Source organism: Lepus europaeus, chromosome 6 (assembly GCF_033115175.1).
Source record: "Lepus europaeus isolate LE1 chromosome 6, mLepTim1.pri, whole genome shotgun sequence".
NCBI classification, from domain to species: Eukaryota; Metazoa; Chordata; class Mammalia; order Lagomorpha; family Leporidae; genus Lepus; species Lepus europaeus.
The window spans coordinates 127,921-147,899 of record NC_084832.1 but is presented as its reverse complement, the minus strand read 5'-3'; the positions used below and the strand labels follow the sequence as shown (position 1 = coordinate 147,899).

At 44.8% G+C, this 19,979-nt stretch overlaps 1 protein-coding gene across 2 annotated transcripts in view; it reads left to right on the top strand.

Annotated features, from left to right (window-relative positions):
* Positions 1–19,505, top strand: part of CDC16 (cell division cycle 16) — a 35,927-nt gene extending 16,422 nt beyond the window's left edge. Inside the window, exons 13-19 of one of the 2 annotated variants that reach the window (XM_062193893.1) lie at positions 6,517–6,669; positions 7,899–7,962; positions 11,919–11,980; positions 12,856–12,991; positions 15,423–15,513; positions 19,018–19,305; positions 19,395–19,505. In XM_062193893.1, the coding sequence (XP_062049877.1) occupies positions 6,517–6,669; positions 7,899–7,962; positions 11,919–11,980; positions 12,856–12,991; positions 15,423–15,513; positions 19,018–19,274 (763 nt within the window). In that variant the 3' untranslated portion in view covers positions 19,275–19,305; positions 19,395–19,505. Of the gene's footprint in view, positions 1–6,516; positions 6,670–7,898; positions 7,963–11,918; positions 11,981–12,855; positions 12,992–15,422; positions 15,514–19,017; positions 19,314–19,394 lie in introns of both variants that reach the window. The other variant, XM_062193892.1, reaches the window with a different exon arrangement.
* Positions 19,506–19,979: the final 474 nt, after the last annotated feature.

Below are 19,979 nucleotides of genomic sequence, written 5' to 3'. Positions count from 1 at the left end.
TGGTGTGCAGGTCCAGAGGGCTGACTTGGCGTCAGGCTGCCTGGACTCACTTCCTGATTCTTCGACACAGCACCATGTGATCTTGGGCAAATTGCTTACCCTCTTGAAAAATAGGAATAACAAAACAATGTATTATTGTGGAGTAATTGAGATAATGCTGGTGAAAGACTTTAAGCAATATCTTTTTTTTTAAATTTATTTGACAGGCAGAGTTAGACAGTGAGAGAGAGAGACAGAGAGAAAGGTCTTCCTTTTCCGTTGGTTCACCCCCAAAATGGCTGCTAAGGCCGGCACACTGCGCCAATCCAAAGCCAGAAACCAGGTGCCTCCTCCTGGTCTCCCATGCGGGTGCAGGGGCCCAAGCACTTGGGCCCATCCTCCACTGCCTTCCCGGGCCACAGCAGAGAGCTGGACTGGAAGAGGAGCAACCGGGACTAGAACCTGGCGCCCATATGGGATGCGTGCGCCGTGGGCGGATGATTAACCAAGTGAGCCACTGCGCTGGCCCTTTGAGCAATATCTTACACATAGAGAGTACTCAGTCAGAGTTAGCTGCCTGTGCTTGTAGTGTTCAGTGCTAGGATCATGTGTTAATATTGGCTTTCTTGATGTTAGATTTGATTTACCTTTTCAGACCATCAGACTTTTTGACAGTAAGTTCTGCATCCAAATAACCCAGATTTTAAGTATAAGGGGGTTGAGTTTGGTAAGCATGATTTCTTTTTCTTTTTTTTTTAATAAAGATTTATTTATTAATTTGAAAGTCAGAGTTACAGAGAGAGAGAAAAGGAGAGGCAGAGAGAGATAGATCTACCATCCGCTGGTTCACTCCCTAGATGACCGCAACGGCTGGAGCTGTGCCAATCTGAAGCCAGGAGTCAGGAGTTTCTCCTGGGTGTCCCACTTGGTTGCAGGGGCCCAAGGACTTTGGCTATCTTCTACTGCTTTCACAGGCCATAGCAGAGAGCTGGATTAGAAGTGGAGCAGCTGGGACTTGAACCAGCGCCTATAAGGGATGCCAGCACTGCAGCTGGAGGCTTTACCTGCTACGCCACAGCGTCAGCCCCAAGCATGATTTCATGTTCTCACTAGTCACCCATGAAAGCACCGTGAGGGATTCAGCTCTCTGATCATTGGCTTGAGCTGCCCTGGCCAACACCACAGCAGCAGTTTTCCCCATTCTCTGGAGGCTGGTACTCCGAGATGAAGGCGCTGGCCCGTCGGGTTCCTAGTGAGGGCTCTTTTCTGACTTGCAGATAGCAACTTTCTTGCTAATGTTAGTGTTGTTGAGACTTTCATTTCCTTGTTGGTCATCTGTCTAGTAATTCTATCCACTTTTGGAAGTGAGCTATGAAATCTTCAACTCATAATTATTGATTATTATTATTGTTGTTTATAAAAATTTTACTCATTTATTTGAAAGGCAGAGTTACAGAGAGAGCAAGATGGTCCATCTGCTGTTTTACCCCTAAATGGCTGCAGTGGCCAGAGTTGGATCAGTCTGAAGCCAGGAGCTTTTTTGGGTCTCCCACATGGGTGCAAGGGCCCAAACACTTGGGCCATCTTGTGCTGCTTTCCCAGGTGCATTAGCAGGGAGCTGGATCAGAAGTGGAATAGCCATGATGAGAACCAGCGCCCATATGGGATGCCACTACCAAATGCGGTGGCTTTACCCACTACATCCCAGTGCTGGCCCCTCCAACTCTTATTGAATTGTTATTTCTCCCTAAAATTCTCACAGTTTTTTTCTTATGTGTTCTGAGTCCCTGCTGTTAGGTACATATATGTTTATAATTGTAACTTCTTGATGGATTGAGCCTTTTTTTTTTAAATATTGTAATGTCCTTTATTGTATCTAGTAATAGTTTTTGTCCTGAAGTCTATTTTATCTCACATCAGTGTAGTTGTATCAGCTCTCCTTTGGTGCTGTTTGTATGGTGTTATTTTTTTCCATCCTTATATTTTTTTTTTTAAAGATTTCTTTATTTATTGGAGAGAGAGAGAGAGGTCTTCTATCCACTGGTTCACTCCTCAGATGGCCAGAACGGTCAGCTATTAGACCAGGCCAATGCCAGGAGCTTCAGTGGCTCTCCCACAGGAGTGGCAGGAGCCCAAACACTTGCACCATCTTCTGCTTTTTCCAGGGCATTAGCAGGAAGCTGGATTGGAGGTGGAGCATCCAGGACATGAATTGGTACACATATGGAATGTTGGTATCATAGGTGGTGGCTTAACCTGCTATACCACAACGCTGGCCACCGTCTTTATAATTTTAACTTCTTTGTGTCTTTGAATCTAAAGATGTCCCTTGGAGACTACATATAGTTAAGTCATGTTTCTTTATCCATTCTGCCAATCTCTGCCATTTGATTGGAGTCTTTATTTCTTTATGTTTAATATACAGTCGTAGGATGCATGTCTGCCATTTTGTTCTGTTTTCTATGTATCAGTTTGTGCCTCTGTTTCTGATTCCTACCTTTTTTTGTGTTAAATATCTTATAATGTACCATTTTAATTGTTTTTCCTTATGCTACATATTTTCATTTTTTGAGTTCCTTTTTTTTTTTTTTTTTAGATTTATTTATATATTTTGAAAGTCAGCTTAGAGAGAGCGAGAGAGATCTTCCATCTGCTTGTTCACTCCCCAGATGGTCATAACAGCCAGTGCTGGGCCAGGCTGAAGCCTGGAGCCAGGAGCTTCTTCCTGGTCTCCTACGTGGGTGGTAGGGGCCCAAGGAGTTGGACCATCATTTACTGCTGGAAAGGCCATTAACAGGGAGCTGGATTTTAATTGGAGCAGCTGGGACTCAAACTGGTGCCCATATTAGGGGATGCCTGTGTCAAAGACGGTGGCTTTACATGCTGTGCTACAGTGTTGGCCCCTTTTGAGTTACTTTCTTAGTGGTTATTCTGGGGATTATAATTAACTTTGTAAAATAATCTAGTTTGGATTAATACCAACTTATTTCCTTTCTTTCCCTTAATTTCAATAGTTATCAAAACCTTACTAAAATTTAGCTGTTTTCTCCCACCTCTCTGCTATTGTCATATGAGTTAATCTCTTGTATATTATAAACCCATCAACACAGTTTTGTAATTACTTTATTCAGTTGTGTGTTTGTTTGTTTGTTTTTCTTTTTGACAGGCAGAGTGGACAGTGAGAGAGAGAGACAGAGAGAAAGGTCTTCCTTTTTGCCGTTGGTTCACCCTCCAATGGCCGCTGCGGCCAGCGCGTCTCGCTGATCTGAAGCCAGGAGCCAGGTGCTTCTCCTGGTCTCCCATGCGGGTGCAGGGCTCAAGGACCTCGGCCATCCTCCACTGCCTTTCTGGGCCATAGCAGAGAGCTGGCCTGGAAAAGGGGCAACTGGGATAGAATCTGGTGCCCCAACCGGGACTAGAACCCGGTGTGCCGGCGCCACAAGGCAGAGGATTAGCCTGTTAAGCCACAGCGCCGGCCTTCAGTTGTGTTTTAAATCAGACACAAGAAAAGAGTTGTAAACAAAAATAGATTTATACTGTATTCTGCTCCTATTTACTGGTAACTTTTACTAGATTGTTTTTTCTCTTCACATAGATTCAAGCTATTCACTTGTATCTTTTCGTTCTAGCTAAAGGACTCCCTTCAGTATATCTTGTTGGGGAAGTCTTGGGGATGGATTCTCTCAGTTACGTGATTTTGTGACTGTCACTGATTTCTCTCTATCTTCAAATCTGCACTTCAGTCCTTTCAATGAATTTTTGTTTTCCGTTATTGTGCTTTTCAACATCTAAATTGCTGTTGGGTTCTTTTTTTATAATTTCTCTTTATTGCTATTCCCTGATTGGCAAGGAGACTGTTCTCATACTTTATTTTTGTATTCATAATTTCCTCTAGTTCACTGAATATTTAAATATTAAATATTTGGTATGTCCAACATCTGGCCTCTAGGACAGTTTCTGTTGGATGTTTCTTCTTTATTTGCATGTAGTAACATAGTGTGGCAGTTTTGGAGATCAGATTTCCTCATCCCGCCCCAGGACTTCTCATTGTGCTGCTTGTTTAGGTACTTCCCAGAGTGAAATCTGTAGTTTGTACCCTCTGTTCTGAAGCCAGTGAAGTCACTGTCACTTGGTTGTTTTGTTGTGTATCTTGAACCATAGAGCTTCCATTCTTGGCTGAAGGACACTGCCTGTGTTGGGGCACACCTTTAGCACTCTGAGAGTGACAACTCGGCCTTAGCCCTCACTTCCTTCTTGCGCAGAGCCTCAAGGTCAGGCAGGGATGAGAGATGGAGGCTTTCTCCATTCTCTCCTGTGCACATGTGTAGCTGTCTGTATCCTCAGGAGTGTCTTCCAGGTACCTGTGGAGATCTTATTCCCCAGATTCCCTTAAAGGTACTTGCCCAAATCTTAAATAATTGCTGCTGATTGTTTTCAGCAAGTGGCCCCAGGATGGAGCTTTTATCATCAAGTTCACTCAGAGTCAAATAAAGGCAAGCTGGGAATGGGCCTTTTGGGAAGGAGCTGTCAGGTCCTGTGGCACGTGAGGGGCGGCTCCAGTGGTTCATAGCTTCTGTGTTTGTGAGGCTGCTGGCTATCAAGGCTAGCGTGAGGCCGGTGTTGGGGAGATGGGAACAGGACAAGGAAAGCTCAATAAAGGCTACTGTGTTTACCAGAATCCATATTTTCCTCAATGTATGCCCCTGGCCAGCTTCTGAGTTTCTGAAGAAGTAGAATTGGCAGTTTCTGCCACTTTTTTTTTTTTTTTAAGATTTATTTTATTTACTTGAAAGGCAGAGTGACGGAGAGATATTCTCTCCACTGGTTCATTCCCCAAGTGGCCATCACAGCTGGGGCTGGACCAGGTGAAACCAGAAGCCAGGAATTCCACTGGGGTCTCCCATGTGAGTGGCAGCGGTCCAAGTACTTGGACCATCTGCTGCCTTCCCAGGTGTATTAGCAGGGAGCTGGATGGCAAGTGGAGCAGCCAGGACTTGAACTAGCTTTCAGATAGTGGGTGCTGGTGTTGGGGCTGTGACTTCAACCCACTGTGTCACAACATTGGTCTCAGGGCCAGCACTGTGGCATAGCAGGTAAAGTTGCCACCTGTCGCGCCGGCATCCCATCTGGGCGCCAGTTGGAGTCCCGGCTGCTCTACTTCCCATCCAGCTCTCTGCTATGGCCTTGGAAGGCAGTGGGGGATGGCCTAAGTCCTTGGGCCCCTGCACTCGCGTGGGAGACCTGGAGGAAGCTCCTGGCTTCGGATCAGTGCAGCTCCAGCTGTTGCGGCCAACTGGGGAGTAAATTAGCAGATGGAAGATGTCTCTCTCTGTGCCTCTCCCTCTCTCTGTGTAACTCTGACTTTCAAATAAATAAATAAACAAATATTTAAAACAAGACAAAACACTGGTTTCATTGCTGCTATTCTTGTTGCTTTTGTGGATGTAGATTTGTGACCATTTGAAAATACTGCCTGCAGGTGAATCTAAAGGACTCTTCCTGACCTTTCTGTAGCTAAGCTTAATGGGAGTCTTGACTCGGTTTATAACCAAAGCACATATAAACCAGTCAGTATCTTGGGTGTTTCGGGTCATCTTTAAAGAAAGGTCCTCATACTGCGTTTGCTTTAATGCAGTCACTGATCTGGTAGTGTGAACAGATGAAAATTGAATTAATAAATAGCACTGACCCTGTGTCTAGAATCTCTCAGATGGGAAAACGGCACTCATTCATACACCTGTGTCGTTCAGAACTCCAGTGTAGAGCTGTTCCTCCTGGAATTCACAGCGAGCAGAGCCGTTTAGGTCAGAAGTCGTAAGGACTTCATCAAGGGAAGTAGAACTGAACAGCGTATCAAAGGATGCTAAGTGTTCCTGAGGCTCGTGTGACTGGAGCCCGGAGGGAGTGGCCCCACAGGCTGCTCCTCTGCTTTAGAGACTGTTTTCTACTTCAGAAAAAAGAAAAAAGGCAAATAGTTTGCTGATCAAATCCAGGAAGTTAGTCTAAAAGCTCTATAGATTGGTTAGCTCATGTATTAAATGCCAGTACATTTTAGAAGGAAAGTAAATCTTGTTTAAGATTTATTTATTTATTTATTTGAAAGTCAGATAACAGAGAGAGAGGCAGAGAGAGAGAGAGAGGGGTGTTCCATCCACTGATTCATTCCCCAATTGGCCGCAACGGCTGGAGCTGCACTGATCCAAAACCAGGAGCCAGGAGCTTCCTCCAGGTCTCCCACGTGGGTGCAGGGGCCCAAGGATTTGGGCTGTCTTCCACTGCTTTCCCAGGCTATAGCAGAGAGCTGAATTGGAAGTGGAGAAGCTGGGACTCTGAACCGGTGCCTATATGGAATGCTGGCACTGCAGGTGGCGGCTTTATCTGCTATGCCACAGTTTTGGCCCCTGGAAGGAAAGTAAATCTGTATTTTGGGTTAATGTTTGAAATATTTTACAGATAGGATTTGAGGTTGACAAGTTAATTTCTGCTGAATTACACAGTTTTTGTTGTTGAATGTGTGACATTTTCCACTACTTTTAGGTGTCATTTGCCAATGCTGTATATTGGATTAGAATATGGTTTGACAAATAACTCAAAACTGGCTGAAAGGTTCTTTGGCCAAGCTCTGAGCATCGCACCAGAAGACCCCTTTGTTATGCATGAGGTTGGAGTGGTTGCATTTCAGAATGGAGAGTAAGTTCTTTACCCTTCTGCTTGTTCTGTGGTCCTAAAGCATCAGGCTAGGAGCTCGACTGACCAGAGCAACTCTACAGCAGGTGTTTATTTTTAAATGCACGAATATAGAAGACAGAGCTAGACACTTTACCAAAGAAAATTAAAATTGTTTTCTTGGATTTCCTTAAAAATTCTCGATCTGGGCTGGGGTTTCCCTGTGATGTGGGTGCTGCAGGTTCCATGGCCTGACTCAGTGGTTAGAGTCACTGCTGCCCCAGTGCATGGAAGAGCTGTCTGTCCACTGGGAGTTGGAAACTCACTTGAGAGTCCCCAGAGTGTTTTCTGTTTAGTCACCTGGAAATCAGAGTTCCCAGGTCAATGTGAACCTCGATATTTACAGAATAAGTGAATTTCATACTCTGAGAAAAACACCCTTTGTGTTAGATTATGCATTATTCAGTATTGTTTGTGAAGTTGAGTTTTCTAGGTACTTTGCAGCCTTTATGGTATCTTACAGCCAGTACTGTGTGTGCTGTCTATTTTTGAGAACTAGCCCTGCACTGACCCTTAATTTATAATCCACACAACTGGGACCTGAGGTGTTGTATAGTGGATGTGAACATTCTCTCTTCACTCAGAATGTAAACAGGTGCGATTTTTAATGCTCTGTTCAGTGCCACAGTGCCACACTTTTCACATTCTTGTGATTTTTATGGGCTACCTCGCTGTTTAAAATAACCACTGAGCCACGTGCTGCTTGCTGTTTGGTGTTCTCCAGCACAAGGAATTGTGTTATGCCTAATGTGTGTTAGGTAGGCCTCATTCAGGCATGTGTGATTGTACTATTGGCTGTGAATTCAGTATTAATGAATCAGTAGGTATCTTAAATCAAGGATCTGTAAACAGAAACACAAATAAGACAGGGTTGCTCCTGAATCACTTTATGAAAATTTTATAACCAGGACTGTGCAGGAACCTAAATGTGTTTCCCCTGGGAGCAGTGGTTCTGCATTGCTAGGTCAGCATTCACAGTGACCTCATAGACATAAATACCATAGATGTCTCCTATGTCTTGAATTCATGTTATGTTAATTCAAAGTTAATCATTTACATGTCTTTAATGTTAGTAATTCTCAACAGTTTTACCCCATTTCATTTTAGTACTACTAGAGATACTTGAATTTTTCTGAACTGTTTATACTTGCTAATTTTGAATAACTGGCAACCTTTTTTCCCCTCTGTTTTAGATGGAAAACAGCAGAAAAATGGTTTCTTGATGCTTTGGAAAAAATTAAAGCAATTGGGAATGAGGTATCTATCTGGTATTTGCGAGTGCACACCATGAGCGTGCACGCTGTTCAGTCTGTAGCCTAGGTCAGAACCCAGCAGTTGCGTGAGTTGTCAGGTATTATGCCGCAGAGGGGGGAGATGAGTGAATTTCTGCTCAGAGGAAGGTGCTCAGGCTTTGACACATGGAAGCGTCCGAATATCTAAGGGGCTTCAAAAAGATTGTGGGAAAATGGAATTAAAAGGTGCTTGTTTTGATGCAAAAAATTTTGAAATTCATTTGTAGTGGTTTCTTTTTCTTTTTCTTTTTTTTTTTTTTAGATTTATTTATTTGAGAGGTAGAGTTACAGACAGAGGGAGAGACAGAAAGGTTTTCCATCCACTGGGTCACTCCCAGAATGGCCGCAATGGCCAGAGCTAGGCCATCCAAAACCAGGAGCCAGGAGCTTCTTCCAGGTCTCTCATGTGGCTGCAGGGGCCCACACACGTGGGCCACCTTTTTGCTGCTTTCCCAGGCCATAGCTGAGGTAGATCAGAAGTGGAGCAACCAGGATACAAACTGGCACCCATATGGGGTGCTAGCGCCACAGCCAGAGGCTTAGCCTACTATGCATTGGCGCTGGCCACCATGCGAAGTATTTCCATAACATATAACATGCATTTTCCGTGAGCTTTTTGAAGACCCCTCTTAGGTGATTTTGAAATTGGAGGGCACTGTGGCGTCTAATGTGAGATTTCTGTAGAACCTCAGAGCCTTGGCTGTGCCCGAGGGCCGATTCAGTATGATTGCAGGTACTCCCTCTGCAGCCGTGGGAGTGGGGCAGGTGTTGTTGAGACTCGCACTCATGCACTGAGAGTATATTGCACTGACAGTGTAGGTAGGCCTTTTAATGTTTGAAGCACTTGACTAGGTTCTGTCTCATAAAAAATGTGCCCTGTGAATTAGTGTTCCAACTATCAGAGATGTAGATCCACTGGTACTATTTTTAGATAGTAACGATTTTAGAGAGCATGAATCCCTGTAGGTAAGTGTTTGCGGCTCTCCTGAGTGTCAGTTCCATTATTCTCTCGTCTCTGTCTGTCCTGTTTTTCCCTGTACTGTTTGTACACCTGTCCCCTGCACAACTCTGTGGGTTCCCTACAGGTGGCAATTCCCTGTCCCCATAGCTGCATTTATGTAGGAAACTTGTGTTTCTGTATGTTCACGCAAGAATGTATAGGAAGCAGGTGTTTCTTCAGCTGATCTTGGCTGGATCTGGATAACCCCATGGGGCTGCCACTCACTCGCTGGCCAGTGGTCTAATAGCATGGGCATCACCTGGAAGCTTTGGAGAGGTGCAGAATTGTAGTCTGTTCAATCAAAATGCCAGGTTTAGCAGTGCCCCAGGTGATGCTTGTGTGCAGGAAATATGAAAGCTGTGTTGATAAACCACACATAAATTTGGAAACTTTGACATCTTACAGAAGTTTAAAGTAATGGTTGATGAAGTGGTTAGTGGAGATAGTGTTTTTGACTTTATTTATAAAATACAGCACGCATCAGAGTAGCTGAAGAAGACAGTTCTGCCTGAGGGTCCTTTTTTTTTTTTTTTAAAGATTAATTTATTTATTTGAAAGTCAGAGTTATACACAGAGGGAGAGGCAGGGAGGGAGGCGGGTCTTCCATCTACTGGTTCACTCCCCAATTGGCCGCAACTGGCAGAGCTGAGCTGATCCAAAGCCAGGAGCCAGGAGCTTGCTCCCAGTCTCCCACACAGGTGTAGGGGACCAAGACTTGGAACATCTTCTGCTCTCTCAGGTCATAGCAGAGAGCTGGATCGTAAGTGAAGCAGCCAGGTCTCGAACCGGCACCCATTATGGGATGCCGGCACTGCAGGTGGCGGCTCTACCTGCCATGCCATGGTGCCAGCCCTGTCCGAGGATCTTTAAGGGTTTGTTTCTCATCTCCACAGGCTGCTGCTCTCTCAGGGCTAGCATCAGTATTAGAAGGTGTAGCTGAGTCTGCTCATTCATTTGGTAGATGCATAGTGAATGCGCGTCAGCCATGCTCGGGGTGGGCTGTGGCTTGGCTGCAGTTGGGAACCCGTGTGATACTTCCTGCCCTTGGACCCATTGGGGAATTCAAGTGAGTAACAGGCAGTCACAACTGAGTAAAGAGAGGTGCCTGCAGAGAAGTCCTTTTACCCAGGCATGAGGGCAGTCAGGAAGCCTTTACCATCCACCTCAGTCCTGAAGGTGTAGAGGTGGAGGCCAGGCAGAATTGAGAGAAAAAGTTATTTCAAGTATAGGAGCTGGCGTATGCAAAGAGTGGAGTTAGTGTAGTATGGCCTGAAATTTGAGTTTACAGAGTGCCAAATGCCAAAAAAAAAAGGGGGGGTCAGGAAGGTAAGTGGGGGTCATTAAGGGCTGTGAAATGATGTTAAAGGTTTGCACCATAACTCTGAGGAGAGTGGGGAACAGAACAGGCTTAAGAAAGGCAGTGTAGACCGGCACCACAGCTCAGTAGGCTAATCCTCTGCCTTGTGGTGCCGGCACACCGGGTTCTAGTTCTGGTTGGGGCACCGGATTCTATCCCGGTTGCCCCTCTTCCAGGCCAGCTCTCTGCTGTGGCCCAGGAGTGCAGTGAAGGATGGCCCAAGTGCTTGGGCCTTGCACCCCATGGGAGACCAGGAGAAGTACCTGGCTCCTGGCTTCAGATCAGCGTGGTACGCCGGCCGCAGCGGCCATTGGAGGGTGAACCAACGGCAAAAGGAAGACCTTTCTCTCTGTCTTTCTCTCTCACTGTCCACTCTGCCTGTCAAAAAAAAAAAAAAAAAAAAAAAGGCTCAGGTGCTCTGGCCAGCGCCGCAGCTCACTAGGCTAATCCTCCACCTGCGGCGCCGGCACTCCGGGTTCTAGTCCCGGTTGGGGCGCCGGATTCTGTCCCGGTTGCTCCTCTTCCAGGCCAGCTCTCTGCTGTGGCAGGAGTGCAGTGGAGGATGGCCCAAGTGCTTGGGCCCTGCACCCGCATGGGAGACCAGGATAAGCACCTGGCTCCTGGTTTCGGATCAGCACAGTGCACCGGCCTTAGTGGCCATTTGAGGGGTGAACCAACGAAAGGAAGACCTTTCTCTTCTCTCTCTCTCATTGTCTAACTCTGCCTGTCCAAAAAAAAAAAATAGGCAGTGTATTCAGACTTGTATGACAGGTCCAGATAAAACGCTCGTTAACGAGGAAGGTGACAGGTGGGTGTTGGTGCAGTAGGTAAGACACCTCTTGGGACATCCACCTCCCAGAACCAAGAGTCTAGGTTTGAGTCCTGGTTCCACTTCCCATCCATCCTCCTACTTATGTGCACCCTGGGAGACAGGGTGATGGCTAAAGTACGTGGGTCACTGCTGCTTATATGAGAGACCTGGCTTTAGTTCTGGACACCTGCATTGGCCTGGCCCAGCCTTGGCCATTGTGGGCATTTTGATAGGAGCTCTTTGTGTGTCTGTTTTATCTGTCTCTCCTTTTCAAATAGCAATGAAAAATAAATAAAAATTAATGGGGAAAGTGAGGGTCATGTGGGTTTGGAGTTTGCCCAGCAGGTGGAATGAATAAGTCTTGGTGTGGATGGAAAGGTCAGTGGTGGCCTGGTGGTCACTGACTGACTGCTGGGGTAAGGTCAGAGAGCAGGGAGCAGGAAAGACAGGTTGCTGGGGCACACTGAATCTAAAGTGATTGTCGCCTCTCTGGGTAACCCTGTTGCGTCAGCAGATGGCTTTCAGCCACTATAGACTGCAGGTGCATGATGGGAACTTGCTCAGCATGGATGTGTTCTTTAAGAAAATCGTGGAGTTCTCAGGAAGTCTCCTTTGGGAGGAAAGAAAGATGACAAAACAGCAAATACTCTTGCTTGTTGCTGTGGTTGAGGCACAGCCCAGGAGACAGCCAGCTTGCAGAGAGAGGAAGTGACTAGTACCAATGTCCGTAACACATGGCTTGATGTGTTTTAGGTGACTGTTGACAAATGGGAACCTTTGTTGAACAACTTGGGACATGTCTGCAGAAAACTGAAGTAAGTGAAGCAGACCATTTTCAGAAATAGACATGGTGACCAGAAGTTCACTTAATTTTGAGTAACCTTTTCACTGTTTCATGAGACCTCCAGCTGCACCAAAAACAATGTTTTCATTATTTACCTCTTGATATAATTTTATTTTAGGGATATATTAAGGATTATAGTAACTTTATATATTGAATTTTTAGTGTTGAAAATTGAGAAGAATTAGGACAGTGGGATCTAATTAAAACTGTTCATGCTTTTTTCCACTGGAGATCTTGTGTTGGGTTTCACAAATGAAAGTGGTAGAAAGTGGGTTCTTTTGTTAAGCAAGTCTGAGAAGCTCTAGGTTGCTGAAAGTCTAATGAGTTCTTTCATTACTGAGTCTTTATATTATGAGCTGTAGTATTTCCTGCACTTTAATTAAACATTAAACTCTTTTTTCACAAAAAATTTTGTAGGGCAAGTATTTCAAAGAACCTTGGGGAACATGTTCTAAGTAAATATTAGACCTAAGTTAAAATTCTTTGATGACTTTTAGCCACCCTGGTGTGGGGATTTTCCATCACATTGAAAGTGAGGGTGTAGTAAGGCACAGGCTCGAACTCGGGGATTTGGTTCTGATTGCAGCATCACCAGACATCCAAAGGATGCTGAGGTCCACCCAGGTATCCCTCAGCCACTGAGGGAGCATGCCAGGAAAGTGCATAGTGAGGGGTGCTGGTGCTGAGATACGTGGACGTGGGTGTGAGCCAGTGGCCAGTGCAGTCACTCATATAAGAGAGTGTCTTCTGGGTTTACATAGGGGAGTGCTCAGTTATGGGGATGCAGTCCTTTTGCTGTACAAGTAAATGTTCCCTGTCTTCACCCTCCTTGTCTTCTCTTGACAGGAAGTACGCAGAGGCTCTGGATTACCACCGGCAAGCCTTGGTGCTGATTCCTCAGAATGCGTCCACCTATTCTGCCATTGGATACATCCACAGTTTGATGGGCAACTTTGAAAATGCTGTGGACTATTTCCACACCGTATGTCTTGTTTGTGCTTAACTGTACTTCTAGTTAATATTGGTCACTTCTTTCTTTGAAAAGATCTTTCGTATTTACAAATTTTTTCAGATAGCCTTGCATCTTATTCTTTTCTCCATAGAAAAAGCACATGTGTGTTGTCCAGTGTGCATCAGATTAGCCACAAGCATGAGGCTCTTGCTCCGTGTGCAGTGATGCACACACCAGTCAGTGGATCTGTTCTCTGGTGTAGGCAGGGAAAGAAATCCTTGGTCACAGTGAGAGCCCTGAAAACTACCAGGCTTCCTGGATGATCCCTAAATTAATTCCCTTAGCTTACCTTACTAGGCGAACAAAACAGGATGGGGTTCATCACAAGGAAAGAATCCTTAACCTGCATACTTCATCAGACCTAAGGCACCATTAATAAGCAAAGTAAACACAAAGAAAAAAATGCTCTCAATTAAACCTTAAAATAAATTTTTCCTGTCACTTACCTTTTGTTCCTAGAGAAAGGACTCTTTTGGACATATCTAGTTAGAGATTTTCATCAGGGATCACTGTGGTATATACATAAGGAAGACAATGATGTAAATGATTACATCTTGCAACCCAAGTGTCCTTGGTTTCCAGAATAGTGGCCTGGTGCAGGTGTGCCCCTCTGCAGTCTGTATCCTCTGTCCCCTCACACCTGCTTTGCAAAGGTCTACAAACCTCTCATCCTGCTGGTGTCAACAGAAGACTTTAGAAAACACCCACAATTTGCGTGTTGTCTTGTTGGTTTTCTGGATACACAGGCAGGACACCACCGTAAAGAGAAACCAACAGTTGTGAGGCATCGCAGGTTCAGAGAAGATGTGGTCTTTGAATCGAGGAATCAGTGGTATTTGGAGAAAAAGATAAGATATGAAAAAATGCAATATTTCAGAAATAATTGATGAGTAGATAGATTTGTAACTGTTTTTCAAGGATAAGTTAGAGATTTTCAGGCCAAGTAAAGTCCCAGAGGTACTCTGGGATAATCAGAAATACAGGGCTTATCAGAAGTCTGGACTAAGTAAACTTTCTAGTCTTGTAGGATCTTGCAGGTACTTCTGTTGGAATGTTTTATAACTTATCTCTCTGCTGTGACTTAATCAGTACAGAAGTCTCAAGAGGGGACACTCTGGAGATGAGTTTTTTAACCTTTTACTGCAGCTAGATTTCAATCATAAGAAAATAGAATTGCATGAGGGACTTCATGACCCCATCACCCAACATCACCAGTCATCAGCCTTGCAGCTGTCTCCCTTATGACAACCCCATATACCTATCCCCTGCTCCTTGGATTATTATTATTTTTTGGTAAGATTTATTTATTTGAAAGGCAGAGAGAGGGAAGGAGGGAGGGAGGGAGGGAGGGGTTGGTCTTCCATCCACTGGTTCACTCCAAATGGCTGCAGTGGCAAGTGTTGGGCCAATCCAAAGCCAGTATTGAGGAATTTCTTTTGGGTCTCCTACATGGGTACAGGGGCCCAAGCACTTGAACCACCTTCCACTTCTTTCCTAGGCCTTAGGGTGCAAGGGCCTAAGCACATGGGCCATCTTCCACTGCTTTCCTAGGCCAGAAGCAGAGACTTAGATCAGAAGTGGAGTAGCTGGGACTCGAACCAGCATCCATATGAGGTGGCAGCTTTACCTACTATACCACAGCGCTGGCCCCTTGGATTATTTTTTAAAATTTTATTATTTATTTTTTTAAAGATTTATTTATTTATTTGAAAGAGTTACACGGAGAGAGAGAGAGAGGTCTTCCATCCGATGGCTCACTCCCCAACTGGCCGCAATGGCTGGAGCTGTGCTGATCCAAAGCCAGGAGCCAGGAGCTTCTTCCAGGTCTTCCATGTGGCTTCAGGGGCCCAAGGACTTGGGCCATCTTCTACTGCTTTCCCAGGCCACAGCAGAGAGCTGGATTGGAAGTGGAGCAGCCGGCCCTTGAACTGGCGCCCATATGGGATGCTGGCACTTCAGGCCAGGGCGTTAACCCACTGTGCCACAGCGCCGACTCCTTAAATTATTTATTTATTTTCATTTTATTTGAAAGGCCAGCACAGAGAGACAAACAGGAGCAATCAGCCTGCTGGTTTACTCCCTCAATGCCCACACAGCCAAAGCTGGGCCAGGCCAAAGCTGGGATCCAGGAACTCAGTCCAAGTGTTCCACATAGGTGACAGGACCCAAGTATGAGGCATCAGCTACTGCCTCGTGGGGTTTGTATCAACAGGAAGCTAGAATCAGAAGCAGAGCTGTTAACTCAAACCAGGCACTCGTTTATGGATGTGGGCAAGCAGTGTTTTAACCACTGTTCCAAATGCCTACTCTCTTGGAATATTTTTAAGTCAGTAAATAGAGAAACTTTTAAACTACAATAAGGAAGTTATCTTTTAGTAACCATACTGAATCTTTTTGGCAGGCCCTCGGTCTTAGGCGAGATGACACATTTTCTGTTACAATGCTTGGTCATTGCATTGAGATGTACATTGGTGACTCCGAAGCTTATATCGGTAAGATCCTGATCATTCTTACTGGCATTGTGTTCCATTTCTAGGTGGTTGTGTATCTCTGTTTAGGTTTCTCAGAGTCTCATTTAAGAGTCTTAAGTTTATCTTGAACTATTTTAGATACATTAATATAAAAAAAGACTACTTTATTGGAATAATGATGTAGGAATTAGTGACTGATGAAGGAGTACTTGCTATGTGCCAGATACTGTCACAATATATGTAAAGCACTGTGTTATAGTAGTGTCAGTCAGATTGCATAATGGAAAAAGAGATCCTAGAGACATGAAAAGGCAGCTACTCTGACCTCACTGTTTCATGGTGAGGGACAGCAGAATATTTATTTTTAAGATTTTTTATTTATTATTTGAAAGGCAGAGTTATAGAGAGGCAGAGGCAGAGAAGACAGAGTAAAAGGTTTTCCATCCACTGGTTCACTCCCCAAATGGCTGCAGCAACTGGAGCTGGGCCGATCTGGAGCCAGGAGCCAGGAGCCTCCTCCAGGTCTCAAACACAGTTGCAGGGGCCCAAGCGCTTGGGCTGTCTTCCGCTGTTTTCCCAGGCCATAACAGAGAGCTGGATCAGAAGAGGAGCAGCCGGGACTAGAACTGCCATCCATATGGGGTGCTGGCGCTGTTGGCAGAGGATTAACCTACTGTGGTACAGCACTGGCCGTGGGACAATAGAACATTAATCTTCACATTTCAGTGGTGGGTTAAGATGACTTTTGATTCACACAGCAGTGATAGATCCTTCTTTGCATTATGCGTCTACGGATAAACAAGTGACAGGTAAATGTGGGCAGATTTGCCATCTCCTGGCACTCATTTGGCTACAGTCATCACGAGGTTAGGCACTTGGAGTTTAAATCTTGACAGCTGGATTTTGGGATAGCCCAAGATTTCATTAGCAGGACATAAAAACCTAAGAGGAACAACAGTTGATAAATTTGGCTTCAGTAAAATTAAAAAGTTTGATTTTTTAAAAAAGATTTTATTTATTTATTTGAAAGAGTTACACAGAGAGAGGAGAGGTGAGAGAGAGAGGTCTTCCATCCGATGGTTCACTCCCCAACTGGCCACAACGGCCAGAGCTGTGCTGATCCAAAGCCAGGAGCCATGAGCTTCCTCCGAGTCTCCCATGCGGGTGCAAGGGCCCAAGGAGTTGGGCCATCTTCTGTTGCTTTCCCAGGCCATAGCAGAGAGCTGGATTGGAAGTGGAGCTGCCAGGTCTCAGAGTGGCGCCCATTTGGGATGCCGGCACTTCAGGCCAAGGTGTTAACCCTCTGCACCACAGCGCCAGCCCCCCAAAAACTTTAATTTTTCAGAATCACCGTTAACCCATTATGTCCCATTGCCCAATCATAGGACACCTGTGGATTTTAAATGAAGTAATAAATATACCAAGTATGGTAACTTCAAAACAAATATTTTTTGAAGTAGTCACAGAATTGAAAACTTGGGACTCAGGGGGTTAAGAGAGCAAAAGATATGCCATAGTTGGGGATAAGCGACTTACAGTATATTGACTCATCAAAGAACTCTTGTCTGGCATGCATCCGGCAAGTCAGTAAGACAGAAATAGTCAAAAGGTGTATTAAAAATGGGCATCATAATTCCAGGTAGTCATTGTGCAGCTCAGCAGGCCCTGCATCATAACTTGTCAGGGGAATGGGATTAAAACTCTAGTGAGATACTATGTACCACCAGAAATACCACTGCACACCCCCCAGAGTGCCTGAAAGTTTGAAATACTGACAATGTCTAGTGTTGGTGATGATGTGGAACAACCAGCTGGAGCTGTCATGGGTTGGTGATTATTGGGGGTTAAGTTTACCATACGCACCAAAGCTGAGCCAGTTATATCGGTTGTCTGTTGCTGCCTTACAAATATTCATCCCCAGTGACACACCAGTTCTACAGCTTTGTGTGTGAGTCCATTGGCTGTTTTGTTTTCTGGTCTTGCCTAGGTTCACTCATGCCTAGGTTCATCTACTGTTCAGTAGATGGTTGTCTGGGTTGATGATCTAAGATAGCTTTGCTTACTGGTGGGGGACCTCAGCTTGCACAGCTGGGCCTCTCTGTGGCTTTGATTTCACATGGAGTTCAAGCTTCAGGACCTCTTGATGGTTGGAAGTTGAGCACCATCACTTCCATCCGATTCTGTTTGTCAGAACAAGTCTCATAACTAAGCTCAGAGTCAGCATGGGGAGGGGCTGTCCAAGGGCAAGGGTGCTGGGAGTGGGGTTCACTGGCAGTGTCAGGACAGTGACTGACTCCACAGAGCTTACACATCGTTTGAGGGTGTTGGGTAGGGTGTTGGGTTGGCCCTGTGGAACCTATGTACTGAACATCGGGGGTGCTGCGTAGTGACCGACATTGAGCTGGAATGTCAGGAATCAGCCCTGCAGAAGCAGGAGCCTCTGTTGGCCAGGTTATTCCTTGCCTTACTCATGACAGCACTAGCTGGAAGTGATACCTGTGTCCACCAGCACAACACAGAGACAGGTTGTGGCTTCATGCAAATGAGACATGACTGAATCATGTAGTAACATGAGTGAACTACAGATTTTGGCAAAAAAAGTATATACTGATTACTTCCATTTATGAGAATATTAGTAATAAGCAAAAGTAATTGGAGGTGACAGAAAATGCATAGTGATTATTGCTTCAAACAGGGGCATGAGGTTTGTAGCGCTGGGAGTGTTCATGTCCCTGCCTGAAGTGGTCAGCTGTGAGCTCTTTCACGCTGTCTGCTTGGGATTGCATAGTTCAGAGAGAAAAGCACCTGAGCTTCCTCACCCTGAACAGCCTGGGTTAAAACCTCAACTCGGCCATTCAGGGGCCCCTGTGACTCAGGAGCAGGTCTGAGGCTTAGTGTCCTCATTTGTTTGGGGAAGAGTTGTGAGACTTAAATGCGAAAGCTAGTTAAGGGTTGGAGATAACAATGATGAAGAAATAGACATTTTGCAGCCCTCGTAGGGGTGATGGCCTTGGAGAGATGTTCAAGGTGCTTTATCCTGACTGTTACTTTTAGTCTGCCTGTCACTGTCGGCTAAATACCTATTACTGAATGCTAGTAATTGGAACTGTGTGAAATTGTCATTTTGTGTACTCGGATCTGTTCAAAAATATATTATTCTTAAGGGTTTTTGAAATATGGAAAATGTATTTCCTTTCATTGTGGATTCTACCTGTATAACCTAGTACCTGCACCCAACACTTATGCCTGTTCCTGTGAAGCAGTTGAGAAAAAAAGTTGCCCACAGAGGCCGGCCATGTTGAAGGGGCCTTGGCGAGGGGGTACCTTGCAGCTACTTGTGCAAGTGTTCCGACATCTCCCTTAGACATGGGGGGACAATAAAAGAAGAAAAAGACTGGAACCTTTTTTCCTTCTGATCTGTCCTTGTGCTCTTGGAAGTGCACTTTGGCTTAAAGAACAGGTACAGGATTATGTAATGATGGCAATGACATATATGATAGAATTTCTAATTGTGTTTCTTTTTAGGAGCAGACATTAAAGACAAATTAAAATGTTATGACTTTGATGTGCATACAATGAAGACACTAAAAAACATTATTTCACCTCCGTGGGATTTCAGGGAATTTGAAGTAGAAAAACAGACTGCAGAAGACACGGGGCTTGCACCACTGGACACCTCCAGGAAGACTCCAGATTCCAGACCTTCCTTGGAAACCTTTGAAATTGAGATGAATGAGAGTGACATGATGTTAGAAACATCCATGTCAGACCACAGCGCGTGATCCCAGCAGTGGTCCTGGACCTGTTGTCCTGGTGTGTAGGTCAGTATTTCCTTCCACCCTTGCCGCGGTTAAGTGTTTCCCACTTCCTAACGTGAATCCAAACTGCATCTCTATATTCAGGGACAGAGACCCGCCCAGGAGAATGGAGAGCACGCCTTTGCAACAGATGTTTTCTGATTCTCTGAACCTACAAAATAGTTATACGTAGTGGAATAAAGAAGGTAAACCATCTGTTATGTCTTTTTCTTTTTCAATAAACTTTTGTACGGATTTTAGATTTATAGACAAGTTGTAAAGATAGTACAGGGAACTTGCGTGTGTGTCTCCCCTCAGTCTCTACGTTATTATCACCTTAGATTGCGACATGTTTTTGCATCAAAATAAACTTATCTTTTAATTCTGTTTTCCACAAGTTTTTTGAAGTATGCTTGTATTTATTTATTTTGTGACTTAAATTATTTCCACTTGAGCCACTGGGAGCTCTTTCAGCTTTGCTTCCTATCCCTGTGATACAACCCATCCATTGGTTTTTTTTCTTTCTTCTTTATTGTGGGAAAATACAGGTTGCATAAACTGTGGGCTTCAGTTAATGATAATGCGTCAGTTTTGGTTCAGGGGAGGTTGTTAATCACAGGATGCTGAGGGGAAGGAAAGGAGGAAATGAGAACACTGTTTTCTGTCCGGTGTCCCAGTAAATCCAAACTG